The following is a 19,973-nucleotide window of genomic DNA, read 5'->3' on the forward strand; positions in this document are numbered from 1 at the left end:
CCCTCCGGAGGTGAGGGATGGGTTCAGAACCGGATGGGCGGCTGGACTGGAGCCTTTGTAGCCAGCCTGACCATACACAGGCCAAACAAGGAAGTGTGTATGTTGGAAAAAAGGAGGGCATCTAAACCACCACAAAGGGGAGTTTGGGGGCCCGGAAAGAGCATACCTTTGGACGCTGATGGTTCAGCTCCGTCTCTGCCACTAACCCAGCAGTGTCACCCACCACCTCTGAGTAAAATGCACACAAGGAGCTGCCTGACAGGATTGCCTTCAGCAAAAAATCAGACAAACCACGACCATAACTGGTGCCGGCAGATGAACAGAAGGCTCCACATGTCCAAACAGGTGCATAAACTACTCAGGAAGAGAGGTGAACCTCTGGGCAAAACGATGCCAGCAATGTAAACGTTTTAGAAAAGCAAAAACGTGATGGAAAATTCAGCCTGATGGGAAGGAGAAAGCCTTCTTTCTCTTGTAAACCCCAGTCTATTCTTCAGCATGAGGAAACTTCCACATGAGAGTTCTAACATGGGAGCCATCCATGGAGCATCACGCGGGCTTTTACAGACAGATCACACGTGTGACCTGAGGGGGCACTGGGTACCTCCTGCTTCTCTTTTCTTCCTTCTGGCTGAGTAGGGCCGACAGAATAGAGGAGTGGGCCCTGCACTCAGCTGCCAAGGGGTGTGCTACAGCTTGGCCTCTTAAACACTTTGTGTGCTCCAGCAAGCCCCATGACCTTCTCTGGCCACCTGCTTCTCCCTCTGTAAAATGGAGATATTAGTGCCTTCTGTAGGGTTGCTGTGAAGATTCAATGCAATTCCGTCCACAAGGAGCCTAGCCCAGCACCTGCACACCCCAAGTGCCCAATACGTGCTGGTTTTTCTTGTAATTAGAACTTGAGAGCTCTGAGTTAATGAGAGGACTCTCAAATGTCTTTAAAGTGTGAGTGTTTCTTTCACTGGGGATAAGATAGGAGGAGAGTCTCATATCTCCAGGGTTATCCGTTCATACGGGCTCGCAGTTAACACGATTACTTGTAATCAGCGTGGGTGCTTCCATAGCATGCCCTCGACTATGAATCACCTGCGTAGCTTGTTACAATGCACATTCTGATTTAGCAGGCTGGGGCTGCGGCCTGAGATTCTGCATTTCCCTCAAATTCCCAGGGGTTCTCTGTGCAGCTGTGCTGAGGCCCACACCTGAAGTCGCGAGCAAAAGTCAGAATCAGCCTGATGATTTATTGATGGGTGCCTGTTGGGCAGGTAGTGAGCCGCGACGCTCAGGCCCTTTTATATGGTCACTGTACAGAGGAAAGACATATCTTATTGTCTTGTCAAGGGTGCCAGGGAAGACTTTAGACAATGTTGGAAGTATCTGGGATGTCTCTTTATAACTCAGAGAATAATGAGAAAAAGCAGATGGCATCTTTTCAGTGGCTTGTCCTGAACTCTGAGCCATCACACTCTATCTCTAGAGATCAGCCTGGCGAACAGCCAGCTGAACGAACTTCAGAAGAGACAAGCTCATCAGCTGGCCTGCAGCAGCGGTCTTGCTGGCCAGCGGCCTAGGTAAAGAGCAGCACCAGGCAAAGGAGGAAGCCACGAAGTTCTGTAAACACAGAGATACAAGCCCTGTCTCCCCCGAGCCACCCCAGTGAGCGACATGCACAAACGCCCCTTATCTCTTGCTGCATTTCCCATTACACAGGATTTGGGAACAACTTTCTCATTAGACCAGCTGATTAGGAGTTTGAATCAGCGGGTTGTTATCAGTGCTTGATCAGCCATTGTTATTAGAACCATTGACTACCTTGGGCTTGGAAGGAAAAAGTAACTCAGCAGGTCTTTTCTCCACTTTAGATTTTGAAATAAAATTTGCCCCGTTGTCACAGCACTAGTCGGGGAGAAGCAGTACCTGGGATTTGAGCTCTCGGGGGTCCCTTCCTGCATGGCTAACTTGTGAATTTGGGTCTGTAAATTTGGAGCAGTGGCACTTTCTGAAAGGTCCAGGGTTCCTGTGCCAATTGGGGACACTTGATAAACAGCCTGCTGTGGTATGTGATTAATTCTCCCCTTTGTTTAATTTTTTGTAATTCTTACAAAATGAATTACAAGCGACATTTATTCACTGTGCTAAATTTAGAGTTGGAGTCGGTGGGAATTTTTGGACCCAGCCCTGTCCCACTGAGGTTTTGCAGTGGAGGAGGAGGCATTTTATGTTACCCAGCTCCTACAGGCTGACATATGGCATGATGGTGGATGTTTCAGCTGTTTAGATATGTCAAACTGCTAATTCTTCTCACCTGTGCAAACACAACTGGCATTACAGAGAGCAACCCTTGCCTTGCCCTGGTGACTCTGCAGCTCAGCCTCAGAAGCAAGTGGGGGGAAATTGATCCCTTAACGTGGCTTTCTTCCTGGAGTTTCATTTTGTGTGTCATCATGCATTGGAGTTAGAGCAGTCAAGAGCTGGCCAAACTGCTCTCGTGTGGGTGACGGAGGCGGTGTGGTCTGCTTGGGGAAGTGCTTGCTGTGATTTCCGAAGGCTGAGGGTTCCAGCTTGGAGTTGCGCAGCTGTGTGGCCCACCATAGTGAGGCCAGAGGACTGAGCTGCCCAGTGACACCTGGAGGGGCAGCTTCCCAGGGCGTTTCTGAGGGGCTGCGGGGCAGCTTGTTCGGGGCCTGGCTCCTCTCACACCCCAGCAGGATGTGCCTTGACTCCTCACAAAATCAAATACAGATTCTCCAAGACTGACCCTGAAGGAACGTCTCCGGGAAGGGGTGGATCTCTCTGCTTCCTTGTGTCCTCAGAGATCCTTAACCTTCTGAGTATTGAGGGATTGGGCTCAGGGGCAGTGGCAATTAAGATGGGGCCCACATGCCTTCCTGTGAATCTGGTAACACATGTCTGAGCCAGATTAGTGTGGTTGTCCCTTGTGATATCTGCCAGCCTTTGCTGAAGGCCTGTCTGAGGGACTCAGACTTCTTTTGTCTGATTAGATATCTACCCTTTGGCTCAGCTGGAGTATGGATGGGGGAGCGGTGTCAGTGTGAGGCCAGGAAGGTGTGAAGGTTGAGTGTCCAAGATCCCAAGATGAAGGTGGCTTTCAGGACAAAGTGGGGCGAGTCTGGGTCCCGTCCATATCCCCAGGGAGGCTGTCTGGGGTCATTTTAGCCTCTACTAGACACCTTTTCCACAGACACCTAATGTGTAATGCTTTCTATTCCTAGGCAAGTGGAGACGATCTATTTCATAATGTGCTGCATGCCTTTTCAGGCGAATTGCATCCCCTTTCCAGGCTCTAGAGACATGGAGCAGTTCGTGTTCTCATTGAGCAGTGGCTTGGAATGTTCTACTCTTTGAACTTCGGTGTGGATATTGTGTTTAAAGTCTTATTGTGCAAATCTTTTTCCAAACTGCTCAGACCTCAGCACAAACCTTGCCTGATGGGTGCTATTTAGTATTCTTTGCTGTAGCTCCTCGGTTGACTGCTTTCCAGAAACAATGCATAAAACTGTAGATCAAGGTTGTTTTTGTAACATCTGGAGGGGAACTCTTTGCTGTCCCCACCGTGTCCTGCGCCCACACAGGCCCAAATATGTCTTATCTATCTTCTTGGCAGGTCTTACTCTTTTCCTCCAGCGGGAAGGGTCCTGCTGGGGATGGCTCATCCCCAAGGCAGCTTTCCAGTTCAAGATGAAGGTTATAGAGATTCATGCTTGCCCCTGTTTGTATGTGAACGATTCGATCTCTGGTGTGCGTTGGCATAGAGGATGTGTTTCTAATTCTACACCACTACTACTTTCCTGTGTCTCCCTAAATGTATGTGTTGCGTGTGGTAGGGGGATGAGGTGGACACAGAAGAGAAATGGCATCTCCCAATTTCTTATTTTTTATTTGCTCAGTTTTTTTTAATTGAAGTCTAACACACATCCAGAAAAGTGCTCATATCATGTATGCTATTTAATGAATTATCACAGATCTGTGTAAACACCGCTCAGATTGAAAAGTAGAACATCTTGTGTACCTCCAGAAAGCCCCCTTTTCCCAACAACAACCCCTCTTCGCCTCCCCCGAGGTGACCATTACTCTGACCGCTAACGCCACAGTTAAACTTCAGCTGCTTTGAACTTCAGATTTCAGATAAATGGAATCAGACAGTGAGTATGCTCTTGTCCCTGACGGCTTTTGCTCAGTGTTCCATTTGTGATTCATTGTGTGGTTACAGTTGAGTGGTGTTCATTGATTTTCATTGCTGAGTAGAATTCTGTTGTATTTCTATACCACAATTTACTTATGCATTCTGGCATTGATGGACCTTTGGGTTTCTTCATTTTTGGACATTATGTATTCAGCTGTGAATATTTTTGTACATGTCTCCTAGTAGACATCTGTACACATGTCGGCTGGATATGTTCCTAGAAATGGAATAGGGTGGTAGACACATGTTCGGCTTTGTTAGAAACGATTGAATTGTCTGCCAACGTGCTTGTAATGGTTTACACTCCCACCAGCAGCCTCTGAGGGTTCCAGTTGCTCCATATCCTTGCCAGCCCTTGGCATTTTCAGTCTTTTTTGGTCTTAGCCTTCTAGTAGTGAAGTGGTATCTCATTGGGATTTCTCTGATAACTAATATCCTTGAGTGCCTCTCGTATGTTCATTGACCATTTGGTTATTGTCTTTTGTCAAGTAGCTGTTCGAGTCTTTGGCCCATTATTCTATTGGATAGCTGTATTTTCCTTATTGATTTGAGGGAGTTCTTTATCGATTCTGTGTAAGAAGCTTTTGTGGGTTGTATGTGTTCCCAACCAAACGTAAGCTTTAAGTGTGCCTGGAGAAACTCTAACAGGTTCCGTGTGGGGGGAACCTCCCCCCAGGCCTTCCAGCACAGTCTAATGCAGACAGCACGCTCCTGGCTGGGGGAAGATTGAACCATCGGCCTCCTCTCTCCTGGTACTGGATTGTGACAGAATGCCCTTTCTTCTTGATGTGCAGGGTCCTCGTGGGTGCACCAAAGGCAGATTCCAAGTACAGCACTTCAGTGAAGTCCCCTGGGGCTGTGTTTAAGTGCCGCATCCACACCAACCCTGACCGGAGATGTACCGAACTGGACATGGCTCGAGGTGGGTGGCCATCACTGCCAAGGGGCAAATGGTTCTGCATCCTCATACTTTCCTCTTTGCCTTCTCACAGTGACCGGATCTTTCATCCACCCCTCCCTCTTTCTTTTTTTTCCTCCCTCCTTTCTTCCCTTCTCTCCCTTCCTCCCTCCCTCCCATTCACAGCACATTGAGTACCTATTACTTACTAAGCACTGGGATACACTGGCGAACAAAACAAAGACCCTACCATCCCGGGCCTTGCAAATTAGTGGGCCAAAGAGACGTTAACACAAACAGTTGAGTGCTTGAAGACCCGGGGGCCGGGGTGGGGGGGAGGGACAGGAGGGTGTCGTATTTGTACCAACCTCATGTTTGGTCCTTACATGACTGGAAAGATACACAGTAGTTAGTTAGCTGGGCAGGTACCAGAAGCAGAACCTCTGAGCAGAGGAAAGCACACAGAGAGGTCAGTGAAGCTGGAGTGGTGAGCAGGAGACAGCTGGAGCAGAGGAGATTGGAAGGGAGGCCGGAGCTGGGTCACACAGGGCCCAGCAGGCTGGGTAAGGTGTTAGGATTTTAGTCTGTGTATGAGGGGAGAAGCCATTAGAATCAATTTGAGGTTTTATATTTTAAGTAGGGAAAGATATGATGGATGGAAGTTTTAAAAAGCTCACATTCGTTCAGTGAAAACTACACCATCTTTGGAATCAGATGGCTCTGCCTGGGTTCCGAGCCCCGCTGTACCAGTTACTAGTTGGGACTCATTGGCAATGTCCCATAGCCTCTTTGGCCTCAGTTTCCTCACCTTTAAAATCAGGACTAAGATACCTACCTCACAATGTGACCTTGGGAAGATTAAGTGAGATAATAGAGGTGAATATACAGACTTGTGCTTGGCACACAGTAGGCACTCAGTAAGTGGAGCTGTTTTATTTTAACCACTTCAACGCCTCCGTTTCTCCCAAGTCTGTTCCCATCAAGAGCTTCTGATTATTATTATTTGTGAGTGAAGTAGCGTCATGATTTTCTTTAGCAGCCAAGGTGTGTGACTGGCTGGTGACCTGTTTGTTACTGGGGCACAGCCCAGTAAGGAGTTCGCTTCAGAACGTAAGCCAAAGCACTGCTTCCTCCATCAAGAAAGTCTTGCTATGAAAAAAAACATGCTGGCTGAATTAAACAGCATGCATGGTAGTGGAGCTGATTTTACACTTTGTTGTAAGTTCCTTATTTCCTCGGGAGCTGGTGAGAAACGTTTGGGCTGCAGACCACCCTTTGACAAGCAGCCAGCGGGATATCATTCCTCAATGCACATCTGACTTGTCTCTTTCTCCTCCAGGGAAGAATCGGGGCATGTCCTGTGGAAAGACCTGCCGGGAAGACCGGGATGATGAGTGGATGGGGGTGAGCCTGGCCCGGCAGCCCAAGGCCGATGGCCGTGTGCTGGTAAGACCACCTGGGGGTGCGTGGGGACGGGGTGGCGCTCAGAATGAATGACTTTGACCTCTTAGGAAAGCTGCTTGCCATGGTGACAGGGCACGGCTTTGAGTGAGGTTGCCTGTTCTGGACTACTACGTGGACACGTGACAAATGTTTTCATTTTCTTCATCTGTCAGATGTTAATCATCTCTGTCTCAGGGGTGCTGACATGTGGCTAATGAAATATGACAAACTGAAAAAAATTAAAAAACAAAATAAATAAATAAATAAATAAAATAAAATAAATAAAATAAAAAGAAATATGACACACTGCATAATAAAAGCGTTTTGTAAATCTTGTTCATTACATAAATATTTGTGTGTGTGTGTGTCTAAAGTTGAGGTCTAATGTACATAAAATGCACAGATCTTAAGATTACAGCTTGGGCTTTGACACTCGTACACACCTGTGTGTAACACGCCCACCCCATGAAGATACAGCCTATTTCTGTCGTTCTAGAAAGTTCTCTTCTGTCCCTTTCTAGTCAACTCCTTCCACCCCGAGGCTACCACTGTGATGAATTGCAGTACCGTGGATTACTTTTGCTTTTTCTAGAACTTCATAAAAATGGAATTCCATAGTTTGTGTGCTCTTTTGGGTAAGGGTCCTTTTACCCAAAAGAATACTTTTGAGATTAATGTGTGTATCAGTAGTTCATTCCTCTTCATTCCTACATGTTGTTGTATTTTATGAAATACATATTTTTAAATAGTCATTTATTTGGCTCCCCAAATGTGTACGATGAATTCTGATCCATTAGGTGCTTTGAGGGAGATGCACAGAAAAATGAATCGTTGTCCTTGAGATTCGTGTCTTCCTAGAGCTGTGCGCCCAGTAAGGTAGCCACCAGCCACAGGCAGTTATTAAAGTTTACACTGATCTAGGTTAAAAATTCAGTTCTTCTGGTAAACTGGCCACATGTTGAGTGATTAGTAGCCACAGATGGCTACTGGCTACTGTAGTGAAGAGCACCGAGAGAGAACATTTCCACTATTGCAGAAAGCTTTATTGGACCCAACAAAAAGGAGTTTATAACTGCTTCAGAGGTTTTGTCCATTTTTTCCCCATTCTATTTTACCCTTTTCTATTGAGGTATGACATTCATGTACTTAATACGCACAACTTCAAGTGAACAGCCTGGTGAGTTTTTTCATAGCTGTACACACATGCGTCCCCATTGCTACCATGGCAGAATGTGCCCTTGTGCCACTCCCCACTGAGGTAACCAGTCTCCTGATTTTGTAGACCTTTTCTTGCCATGCATGGGCTTTTTTGGGAAGCTGGATGAGTTTTTTGTTATAAAAGCAAGATCAAGAAGGCAAAATAATACTACTTGCCATTTATTGAGGGCTCCCTTTGGGCCACATGCTATAAAGCAGAGGGTATACATATATTTTATCCCAGGGGAGACAGGTTTTCCTGCAGGATCTAGGCAAAATGTTTCTGTCCTGTCTCTGAGGAGCCTGCTTTTGTGTTAAATTTCACCACGGCAGAGGCTGCTCATCTGAATCCCGCCTGCCTTCTCAGCACAAATGAAGCATCTCCCCCTTGTCAGCCCCTTGTGGGGAGGAAGGGAGCAGCTGGATGCTGTCACCAGTGTTGTGGGGTCTCCCTACTGGAAACCATTGTAGGTCCTGTTGAGAGTCCCTGACCCCGCTATTTGTCTTGGTTTCTAGCCCTTTAATCACTGTCATGGGCTGCCCTGGACCCTCTCCAAGCCTCTGCATTCCTCTAGATGTATTGGCCTGACCCTGACTGGACAACTCGGGCCCAGGAGGACCAGAAAGGTTGTCTGCCCTCCTATGGAAAGGAGGAAACCAGCTGATCCATCCCAAATCAGGGTGACCTGAGGTTGAGATTCAGAACAGAGGAGGCAGTGGGCTGATGACAGCATAACACATGACACTCTAGAGAGCTTGGAGCCTACAGCCAGAGGTTGCTCCTGTGAAAACAATTCCTCTCCCCATGGAAGGATAACCTCTATGGGGCTGAGAGTCTGTTTCCCGAGGGTTCTGCATTGCTGCAAATTAGTATCAGGAAGGGGCCATCTCTGGGGACATGAATGGCAGTGAGGGTCACGGGGACGATTTAGCAAAGGAGGCCATGAAGGCAGAGCTGGGGCATTTGTGGTAACGGTGCTATGATAATCCTGTTCCAATTCATTACACGCAGAGCTATTTTTCTCATTTTTTAAGAATAGTTACTGCACCCTGCATTTAATAAGCCACCATATGTGGGTGCTGGAGAAGGAGAGGGGCATCCAACAGCACCCATTTTCCTCATGGCTTTTTGAAAAATTGTCAGAAATGCAACATAAAATTTGCCATTGTATCCATTTTTAAGTGTACAGTACAGTAGTACCACCTGTATGCACCTTATTGTGTGACAAATCTCTAGAGCTTTTTAATCTTGCAAAACAAACTTGATACCCATTTAATAACTCCCTGTGTCCCCCTCCACCAGCCACTGGTGACTATCAATCTTCTTTCTTTGTAAGAGTGACAATTTTAGATAATACTATGTGATTTCATTTCCATGCGTTGTCTTCCTGTGACTGGCTCATTTCACTTAGCATGATGTCCTCAAGGTTCATCCATATTGTAGCACATGGCAGGATTTCCTTGTCCCAGAGCTGAATGATATGTCATTGTGTATATACAGCGGGTGCCAAAAAAATGTATACACATTTTAAGAAAGGAAAACTGTATTAAAATTGTAATACTCAATATATTCCAACAACAAAAGGTGAATACAAGTCACATTTGACTTCTGCAATTACAAGAGGTGCTCAAAGTGGTTCCCATCATCATCCAGACACTTCTGATTATGGCGAACTACTGCTTGAGCAACGCTGACCAAAGTGTCCACGTGGATACAAGTTTTTGGCACCCCCGGTATATCACATTTTCTTTATCCATTCATCTGTTGATGGATATTTGGGTTGCTTCCACTTCTTAGCTATTGTGCGTACCACCGATATGAACATGGGTATGCAAATAGCTCTTCAATATCCTGTTTTCAATTCTTTTGTATATATATTCAGAAGGGGGATTCCAAAACCCTATGGTAATTCTTATTTTTAATTTTTTTGAGGAACCACCATGCTATTTCCGACAGTGGCTGTATTATTTTACATTCCCAGCAGTGGTGCACAAAAGAGGCGTTCCAATTTCTCCACATCATCACCAACACTTATTTTCTGTTTTTTGTTTTTTAAATACCCTGTTTTGCTGAAAATAAGACCTAGCCCGACAATCAGCTCTAATGTGTCTTTTGGAGCAAAAATCAATATAAGACCCGGTCTTATGTTATACCCAGTCTTATAGTAAAATAAGACCGGGTCTTATATTGATTTTTGCTCGAAAAATGCATTAGAGCTGATTGTCCAGCTAGGTCTTATTTTCGGGGAGACATGGTAGTAGTCATCTTAATGGGTATGAGGTGATATTTCTTGGTGGCTTTGATCTTCATTTCCCTAATGGTTAGTGATGTTGAGCATCTTTTCATGTGCTTTTTGGCCATTTGTACAAGGTGTGATCTAACAATACGGTGAATGTTTAAATAAAAATAATTTCTTATGGTAAAAGGCACATCGCCATTAATCCCCCTCAAAATAATCCCCCTCACAAACATAAATGGAAATCCATATCCCATCATTCTTGCCACTTTCTGAAGCAGTTTTGGAAGTCCTCTTTCCTGAGTGTCTTTACTTGCGCTATTGTGGCTGCCTTGATGTCCTGAATTGATTCAAAATGTTTACCTTTCGTGGTCATTTTGACTTTGGGGAAGAGCCAGAAGTCCACGGTGCCAGATCCATTGGGTAAGGTGGATGAGGACATACTGTAATGTTTTTATTTGACAGAAATCGCCGTAAACCAGAAGCAATGTGTGACATGGAGCCTTTCTGTTGTGGTCAGCAAATACGGTGAATGCTGCTGCCGAGTGCCTTCCAACGGAAAGGCAGGGATCTTCAATAGGGTAAACGGTGTTTGGAACCTTAGTAACGGCGTGTGACAAGTTTCAACTTGTTCAGTGCGATCAGTCGAGTGTGAGCTATGGTTGAGAGAAGGTGTGTTTTACAGTGTGCCCTAAATCATCCTCCATCGTGGCAAGGCTCTGTGTCACACATCACTTCTGGTACACGGCAATTTCTGTCAAATAAAAACATCATGATGTATCTTCATCCGCCTTATTCACGAAACCTGGCACCGTGTGACTTCTGGCTCTTCCCCAAAGTCAAAATGATTCAGGACATCGAGGCAGCCACAATAGCACAACTAAAGACACTCACGAAAGAGGACTTCCAGAACTGCTTCAGAAAGCAGCCAGAACAATGGGATAAGTGTGTTTGAAGCGAGGAGGAGTATTTTGAGGGGGATTAATGGCAACGTGTCTTTTACTGGAATAATTTTTTTAATTTAAACATACACCATAGTTTTTGATCACACCTCACATGTCTTCTTTGAAGAAATGTCTGTTCAGGTCCTGTGCTCATTTTTACATTGGATTATTTTTTGTTGTTGAGTAGTCCTTGTGCATTTTTGTGCGTATACTGTCTTGTAAGGTAAGACTTGTCCTAAGTCCCCTATGTTCCCACCCTGCTCTGTCCTCTCTGGTGTTGACTCATGAAGCCTGCATTGGTGACAATTCTGTCTGAAACAAGTTTAGCAACTTTTGTGTCATTAGGAACTCAGCATTATATGGTTACTTTATATGTGTAATTTATTTTGCCTGTATGTGTCCTTTTAGATGGAAGCCAGGAGGGGACAGAGACCAAACCTTCTGTCCTTTTAATTCTCAGTGCTTGGAGACGATCACTCTAAGGAGTGCTGTCTGAAACTATGTTTGGATAATACAGGGGCAGAGTGTCAATGTTAAAACTATTAGAAACCAAATCCATTGCCATCTCTTCTTGGTGGCTGATTCTAAGTGGGTTGATAAAAGCATGAAGCAAAATGCTGTGAAATGCCTCTTAGAAGTAGTAGTTGACAACGTATCAGGAGTGGTGACCTAGTCACATTTACGTTTTTAAAGGCCTCATATCCACGTGCTTTTTAATGTCTCAAATCTACCTGTCAGAGCTTTCTTGGAGGCAACTATCTTAAAATTAAAAACAGGAAGATCACGTTTTATTCAAACACATGTTGAGAGCTCAGAAGGTACCTGGAGGTGTAGGCATGAGACCTGTATCCCCAAGAAGCGTAATATTGGATTCTAAGGTTGGGTTTGAAAAGGAAGAGGTAAGGTAGCGTTTTGAAAATGGTATCTGGTGCTGATTTCAAAGTAAAGAACAAAGGAAGAGTTTGAAAGCTGTGACAGAGTCAAGTGTCCCAATGAAAAATGGCGTTTTCTGGTTCATGGACCTAGCAATCAGCTCTGGCAAGACCCAGGTCATTGGGCTGGGCTGGCAGGCTGACCTTGGCTTGTGTCTGCCAGTCTCGGCTCACAGGTGTTGTGGTACCTTCCAGTTTTTCCCCAGGGAACAAGTGAGGTGTAAACACAGCGTGGGGATTAGAGAAAGAGACAAGCCCCTTCCCTTTCTACACTCTTACCCCATACTCCCAGTGTGCAGACGGCAGTTTAAGAAATAAGGGGTAAAAAAAAATCACTTTTTGCCATAACTACCCAACAAACCTAGTGTAGGCACTAACTCTTCTCTTAGACCTGGGAGTGCGACTCAAAATGTCCAAGTCTGGTTTCTGTGTTTCATTCGTCTCCAAGGCTCAGACAACAAGTAATATGAGTGTCTAGATAATTTCTGGGTGGAAGTAGTGCTCTCCAGCTCTATCTCTGCTGTTTCCTTTGCAAACAGTAGAGCAGTCCCTATCTATTTGCCATGTCTCAGCTGTCCCTGTTTTTCAAAGCCACAGGGTACATTTTTACATTGACTTTGGTTGCTCTGTTTCCTGATTTTTTTTAAGTGAGCTTTTTATTGAGCTATAATGCGCATGCAGGAAAGTACACAAATAATCTGTGTGCACCTTCACTGGAAGAACATTCCCAGAAGGACTTCTCCAGCCTCCCAGAAGCTTTCCCTGTGTCTCCGAGGCCACTTCTTCTCTTGGCTGGAGGAAGGGACATCTTTCTGTGGCATCACAGCCCTGTTCACTCTACCCACTGTTCTCAGTGGCCCAGGGGTGGACCCGAGGGCCTGGTTAGAGCTCTGGCCATCTGCAAATGCATGTGTAAGAGGGTGGGGGTGGGGACTTCTGTGCCTTTGTGGCTGAGACACCGGGAGAAGCCCACTCCCTCTCACCCCTCCCAGGACGTGCTGTTTCCATACAACAAAAAAGGCCTCTGACAAAAATTGCTCATTTTCTCCTTTTGGGAGGAAAAGCAATCCTTATAACTTGAAATATGTCCGATTCCAAGATTTGGGGTGGTTCTAGCCCATCCTACCCTTTGTTATAATTATTTGAAATATGAGTTTGATCGAGTCTTGCTGTTTCCAGAGAATGCTCTCTTTTTCCTGTTTTTCCTTCTCTGCCCCAATTCTCCCTCATAGCAGAGCTCATTTGGAGAGATTGATGGAGTTATTAATGGTTTGGAGACAGTCCCTGGGAGTTTTTTTTTTAATGTAGGGGTCAGACTGACATGTGTGTATATATAATGATAATCAGGGCTAAACAGTCTTTTTATAATTTATATTGAAAGGCATTTGTCCTTGTTTTCCTAGATGCATGCTGCCTTCGACACTTTGATCTCTGACCTCACAGAATGCCCTAATTTTAGTTTCGTTTACTGTGAAATACAATATTTGGATCTTCTAGGAATTTTTTAAGCTTGCTCCTTAGCTTATGGCACTTAGAAAAAAAAAACAAAAAAAATGAGGAGACAATAAACTAGACAGTAAACGCAGAAAATCCTCCCTTACGAGAGTCAGTATGCCTCACAATAAACATCCACCTCTTTTTATGGTTCCTCCAACCCAGAAATCCAGTAAAACATGGTAAGCCCTAGAAACCAAGGGCTTTGCTGAATCCAGAAACTAAAATATAACTTATTTAACAGCTAATTAGATGATAATCAGTGATGCAAGTTTTGCAAGCCATCAGAATTAAGTTGGAACTAAAAATTAAAAAAAAAAATCAATTACTTAGCCGAATAGGATGATTATCTGCTTAGTGACACATTTTAGAGCTCCTTGCCCCGTATCATTTCAATCTATTGAGAAATGTGCTATGAGCACAAAACTACCGAGTGGGGAGGAATGAGGGTGGTTTGCAGTATAAGGACGAACAAGAGATTTTTTTACAGTTTCATGTCATCGGGCGAGAGGCAGTGTGTGGGCAGCTCAGGTTTCCAGTCATTCTGAGTGTGTCCTCCTTGCTCTTGGCAGAAAGTGGCCTTCTCAAGGGTCCTACTGCCAGTGGTCTGAAGGGATGGATGAAGAGCAGAGAGGCTGGCAACAGTGATTTTTCATAGAATGACCTGAAGGATGACCAGGCTCCAGAGAACCCCCTCCAAACCTTCCTCCCCCTTCAGCGACCTGGGCATCCCATTCGACCCCAGAGTGGTTATTTCAGGTCTTGGGTCCTGTGAGGAAGTCCGTGAGGACAATAGCTGCCTCAGGTGTGGGTTTTGATGGCTTATCAGGCAGGAATTGGGACTCTCAAGATGGAAAATGTTTTCTAGTAAGACCAGGAGGACTCTGTAGTGGTGCGTTCCAGTCCTGTTTGCAGCACTTACTAGCTCGGTGACTTGGGCAAAGCACTCTGTGACACTCAGGGTGCCCATATAGAAAATGGCAATTCTAAAGACAACTCTGCCCACCTTCCAGGGTTGCAAAAGGCAGGCGTGGATCACGTAAAGGCTGAATGTCATGGCCTGTAGTGCATTTTAAAGAAACAAACCAAGATGTTAAAAACTCCAATTATTTAAAAATGCAGTCCGTTGGCCAGAGCGAAGTGATCTGTTTGCAGAAGCGGGCTGTGAATGCCCACGAGAGATGGCCGGGGCTGGGCAGAGTGCATCGTCCTCTGAGTAAGCAGGTCAGCTCCTCATCAGCCTTGTGGGTGTTCAGAGGTACAGAGACATGCACGTGTCACTGGAGTGGGCAGTTGTGTCCAAGCGTGAGGCTGGGTGTGTCCTGTGGTGGGTGGGGAAGGATGCTTCTGGTCCAGTGTCTGTGTGTGAGAACCACCCTCCCTGAGGATCTCCTCGCAGGTTTGACCTCAGTGCTGAAGGGCTGCTCTTGAGAGCTGACCAAGGGTCTGTCTGACCCTGAGGACCTCATCTCCTCACACATGCCAAGCTGTTGCCTACCTCAGGGACCCCTGCCTTGAACCTTCTCTCATATCCTCTCCCAGCTGCTCCTTCACTCTCTTCAGTTCTCTTCTCAGAGGTCACCTCCTCAGGGAGGCCTTCCCTGACTAGCCTGTCAAAACCAACCACTTTCTGGTGTGAGGGAACTTCCTGGTGGGATGTTCTGTATCTTGCTAAGGGTTTGGTTACATGAACATATGCCTTTGTCAAATGTCATTGAATGGTACACTTGAGATCTGTGCATTTTGCTGTAAGATTACTTCAAAAAAAGAACCATCAGCAAGCATTTACTTCTAGTTAATGATACACATACTGAAGTGTTTCTGTAGGTAAAACAAACACAAAACAAATATTAGCAATTTCATATGGTTCAACCTACCACTTTACCCGGAACCAGCTCTACACAGGAGCTCCCCAAAGTGTGTTCCACACACTGGCGGCCTCAGGGTCACCTGAAAGGTTGTTAGAAGTGCAGAATCTCGGGGCCCACTCCAGGCCGCCTGAGCAAGCATCTCGGAGGTGGGGCCCACAGTCTGTTTTAATAAGGCTTCCAGATGACCCTGATGGGTTTCAAGTTTGGAGGCCGACTGCTGATCCAGTGGGTTTTGGGTCCTCGGCTTTTTCTCAGCGTGTTCCCTCATGAGGACTCGAGTCTGCCACCCCATCAGACTGACCCAAGAGAAGGGCCGTGACTATTCACTGCTGTCTCCTCAGTGCCTAGCACAGAGCCCGGCATGCAGTAGGTGCTCAGGAAATACGTAATGAGTGACCAAATGCAGAGTCGCACATGTGGGGTATGCACAGCAGACCCATCCTGGCCTGAGGGCCCCAAGGTGGGTATTGGGCGGTTGTCTTAGCCTTCACCTGGCTGGCTTTTTCTCCCTTTCCTGCTCTCCCCACCTCTAGCAGAGCCCATCAGCTCTATCTCCAGCATGCATGCCAAAGCTGTCTTCTCTCAGATTCAGGCCAGCATCATCTCTCACCTGGACGTTCACCGCCACTCATTCCCACCTGTAGTCTCCACACAGCCGCTGAGTTGTTTTTCCAAACTTTAAATCAGATCACACCACTCACCTGTGTAAGACTGCATCGACTTCTGCTACACGTCTGTTAAAATAATAGCTGTCCCCATGGTCTAGAGGAGGCACCCCCCCCACCCCCTTTCTTTCCATGGCCTGGCCGCTGTCCCCTCTGGCCTCATCTCCCTCAACCATTGTCACTCCAGACCAGCCCCACTGGCCTCCGTATTTCTCTTGAACCTGTAAGCCTTTCTCACGTGCCTCCTTTGCACCTGACATGCCCTCCCTTCTGGAACACACTTCCCTATATGCTCAATGGTCAGCTCTTTCTCATTCTTTAGACCTTTCTAGTCGCAGACTCTACCCCATAATCGTGTGTCTTTCCTTCCCAGTGCTCAGCACCAGCTACAATCCTTGTTTAGATGTTTGTTATCTGTCTCCTCTCAGGACTTGTTCTTGTTCCATTTGCTGATGCCCAGAATAGTGCCTGGTTCAAAGGGGTGGCTGGTTGGGAGAGAAGAGGGCTTCCTGCCCCTCTGCTCCTCTCTCCTCCCACAGACCCACCTGGCACTGTTGGTGGCTGCTTGGCGACCTCCTGGGGCTGACTTTCCTGCTCTGAACGCCTCTCTGTTCTCCAGGCCTGTGCCCACCGCTGGAAGAATATCTACTACGAAACAGACCATATCCTGCCCCATGGCTTCTGTTACATCGTCCCGTCCAACCTCCAAGCCAAAGGCAGGACGCTCATCCCTTGCTATGAAGGTCAGTGCTGTTGATTCTCCCTCCCCTCTACCCGGTGTGCTGTCAACAACCCCCGGCCCATCTCCATTTCCCGCCGCTTTCCAAACGCTCCGAGGAGGGCAGCACAGTGTCCCCAGATGGCATCTAGGTGCCTGAGGCCCTGCCCAGGTAATGAGGAGAGTGAGAAGGGGGCAGCAGTTCCGGGCCCCGGCCAGCCTTGCCCATGTCTGCCACCAAGCCCACGGTGCTTACCAAGCTTTATGAAGTCTCAGAGACCAAAATTCACCAGACCTTAGACAAGCGGTCAGACAGAACTCTTGGTTTACTGGCACGGCTAGATGCTGTGCAACCTGGAAAACCTACTTTCTCTCTCTGGGCCTCGGTGTCCTTGCCTGAAAATTCAGAGGGTGGCTTCAATGGTCTCTGTAGGCCTGTGCAGCTCCCAGATGGAGGTAAGGCTCCCGAGACGGCTCCTGGCCACAGCCGTGGATAGATGTCCTGGGGCAGGGGCCAGACGAGGCCTAGGATGCAGTTTTCATAACGTCTGAAGTCTGACTGCTTCTTGTCCTTCCTGTCAGATGCTGGAGGATTGGGTGCACTCTCAGCACAGTTTTAAGAGCTCCGCACCGAGGGGCATTTGGAGTGTTGGAAGGAAAATGTATTTCTTCAGGCTCCCTGCTTAAAGTCGTCAAACACTGGGACTGGGGACCATTGAGCCGATCCTTATTTGGGTCAATTGAATCTGGCTTTAAGGGTTCAGAAAAGGCTGTCATTTTCTTCACTTTTGTAGCTTGTACACTCAGGTTTTCTTAGCCTAATTCCAAGAGAGCTAGAACCTGTTTCCTCTCTAACTGCTGCCTGTTTATATTTTATTTTTCTCCCTAATTTATTTGTTTGGACAGACTTCTCCACTGGCCTATGCCCACATTGCCTTTGGGCCTCCCTGGGTTTTCCCAGGTGTCAAGTTTTGTGGCCACCAAAGAGGGTTCTGAGAAATGCTATTTGGACACGTGCATTTTTTCTGCCTTGTGGAGGACCCGGCAGGCCCTGAAGGGTTCTCAGGTGGCCCTAGCAGGGTGTTTTGTGAAATGGCCCTGCAGAAGAGCTGGCAGGGTCCCTATAGGAGGCACAAACCCTTTCCTTCCCGGAAGATGAGCATTTGATCCCCTCTGGCTGGGCCATGTGGGGAAATTGAACTCTGGCCCTGTTTACATTGCCCCAGACAGAAGAAAACCTTTATCTGAAAAACAGATGATAATATACTTGTAATTGGTCAAGAGGGAGGGACACGTAGTATAAACACAGAAATATTGGGTCAAGACCGTGTTCTGACTGGTCAGCATGTTCCCCCCTTTCTTCCCATGGAACCGGTCAGGGCTGAGGGGAGGTGGGTGGGCCCCCGCAGGTGGACTTCTGAGTTGCCATTTTCCTGTTACACTGTGAGGGAGCGGAGGCTCAGAGTTTACATCAATTGCCAAAGGTCACTCATACAGTAAATGGTAGAGCTGGGTTTTGAATTTTGCATGTCTGCCCTCAGCAAACCATTTGGTGTCCTGGTGGGTAGTGGTGGTTTCTGTTAGGGTTTTGGACTTCCCCGTTTCAATGAGAATTCAGTAAGAACCTGTCAGAAGAGGGCGACTGTTTGAACTATCCCAAAGGTATAGTCATGAGGTGAGGCGAATGTCTGCCTGCCTTCCTGTCTTAGCTGATGGCTCTGGCGTAATGCCGGGCAGGAGTGTGGAAGCCTGCATGAGCCAGGAGAGCAGCCGCAGGGCCGGTGACATCTGTCCCTCATCTGCAGTAGTCTGTGAGCTCTGAGCCTTGGCCTCAGCGGCACTGTGGCTCCCCCACCCCTCTGGGTGCTTCAGACCGTGCCTCTGGCAGCTCACTGGTCCCGGAAGAGAGATGTGTGGACAGACCTGAACCAAACCTGCAGTCAGAAACCAACTAGAATCAGCTGATCTGTAAATGTTTGAGTGAGAAATGCACGCTTGTTATTGTTTGCCATGGAGATTTCGCGGTCCTTATGCAGCAAAAGAGAAACCGAAATTCCTCTTAACCGTGGCTTTGGGATTGACTCAGGCTTCCAGGATGGCCTCTCATTGTTCCTTGACTTAATGATGGCCAAATGGAGCTCGCAAAGCCATTAGCAAAATGAAAATGGTCGTGCCCCCGCTCAGTCCTTCTTCCCCACGTTCACACATACACAGTTTCGTGTTCTCACTCATTCATTGACCCAGGGAGGAATAAGGGGTGGTGTTGGGGTGGGCAGTGTTGGTGTATAAGAGCAGCCGCTTAGAACAATGGACTGAACAGGACATTTCTATGGTTCTTGGTCACGTAAGAGATGAGGGATGGCAGATGCTCAGACTTCTCTAGAAGACTGGACTGGCAGGGTGGGGCATGCAGGCCACAGTTCTCTTGCCTCTGCTCTGTTGGCTTTGGGCATCTTCACTTCTCTGTTTTATGGTCTAAACTAAACCTACTTTGGCTCTGAAGGCAACCATGATTTCTAGTTAATGTGGAAAAACTTGGTGACGCAAGCTCTGTATTCATTGGGTGGGGGAATCACATTTTGGTCAAGTACAACGGAACTATTTTAGAAGTTGACATGACCTTTCAGATATCACTTGGCCAGCCTGTCTTTGTTTAGGTCTGGAGGTGTGGCATGGCTTTCTCAAGGCCAAGTTTTTCTTTCCATTCTGTTACCCGTATGCCACATCATGGAGAGTAGCATGGCAGCTAAGAGCACAGACTTTGGACCCAGACTGCCACAGTTCAAGTGCTGACTCTGCCTCTGCCTCTTGTTAATGGCGTGACCTCAGATGAGGTATTGAACCTCTGTCTGCCTCACCTACCTCAAGGGGCTGTGGAAAGTATTGAGTTAATATGGGTAAGTTCTTAGTACAGTGCCTGGCCTGTATATGCTGATAAATACTATGCTAACAAACCACATTATGTGCTAACGTATCATATGCCAAGCAAGTGTTTGTTAATCACCATGGGTGACTAATTGGTCTACCAGAATGATTCCACTTATTAAGTGCCTGTTAGACACTGTGGGAAGTGCCTAATAGATAAAACCCAAGTGACACAGTCCCAGCTATCAAAAAGTTCCCCATCCACAGGGGAAAACAGAGAGGGAACACAATGTTTCAAAATCCCTGCCAGTGTATACTGCCGGGTACCTCTCCCCCAGGACCCAAAGTGGCATTAAGGCAGGATTATTTCATTTTACAACTGGAAAAACTGAGACTTGCATAGAGTCTGAATGCCTCTTGGGGCCCATAGAAGAGAGGGATGGTGGGAATCCACTGTTGGTCCTGGCAGTGGGTGCAGGGCCCCGGAGGAAGGGGTACGCTTCCT

At 46.9% G+C, this 19,973-nt stretch overlaps 1 protein-coding gene across 3 annotated transcripts in view; it reads left to right on the forward strand.

Annotated features, from left to right (window-relative positions):
- Nucleotides 1–19,973, forward strand: part of ITGA9 (integrin subunit alpha 9) — a 299,963-nt gene that overhangs the window by 11,797 nt on the left and 268,193 nt on the right. For all 3 annotated transcript variants that reach the window (XM_081071751.1, XM_081071750.1, XM_081071749.1), the window contains exons 2-4: nt 4,999–5,126; nt 6,442–6,548; nt 16,505–16,628. In XM_081071751.1, the coding sequence (XP_080927877.1) occupies nt 5,117–5,126; nt 6,442–6,548; nt 16,505–16,628 (241 nt within the window). In that variant the 5' untranslated portion in view covers nt 4,999–5,116. The remainder of the gene's footprint in view (nt 1–4,998; nt 5,127–6,441; nt 6,549–16,504; nt 16,629–19,973) is intronic.

Source organism: Rhinolophus hipposideros (genome assembly GCF_964194185.1).
Source record: "Rhinolophus hipposideros genome assembly, chromosome: 14".
Taxonomy (NCBI): domain Eukaryota; kingdom Metazoa; phylum Chordata; class Mammalia; order Chiroptera; family Rhinolophidae; genus Rhinolophus; species Rhinolophus hipposideros.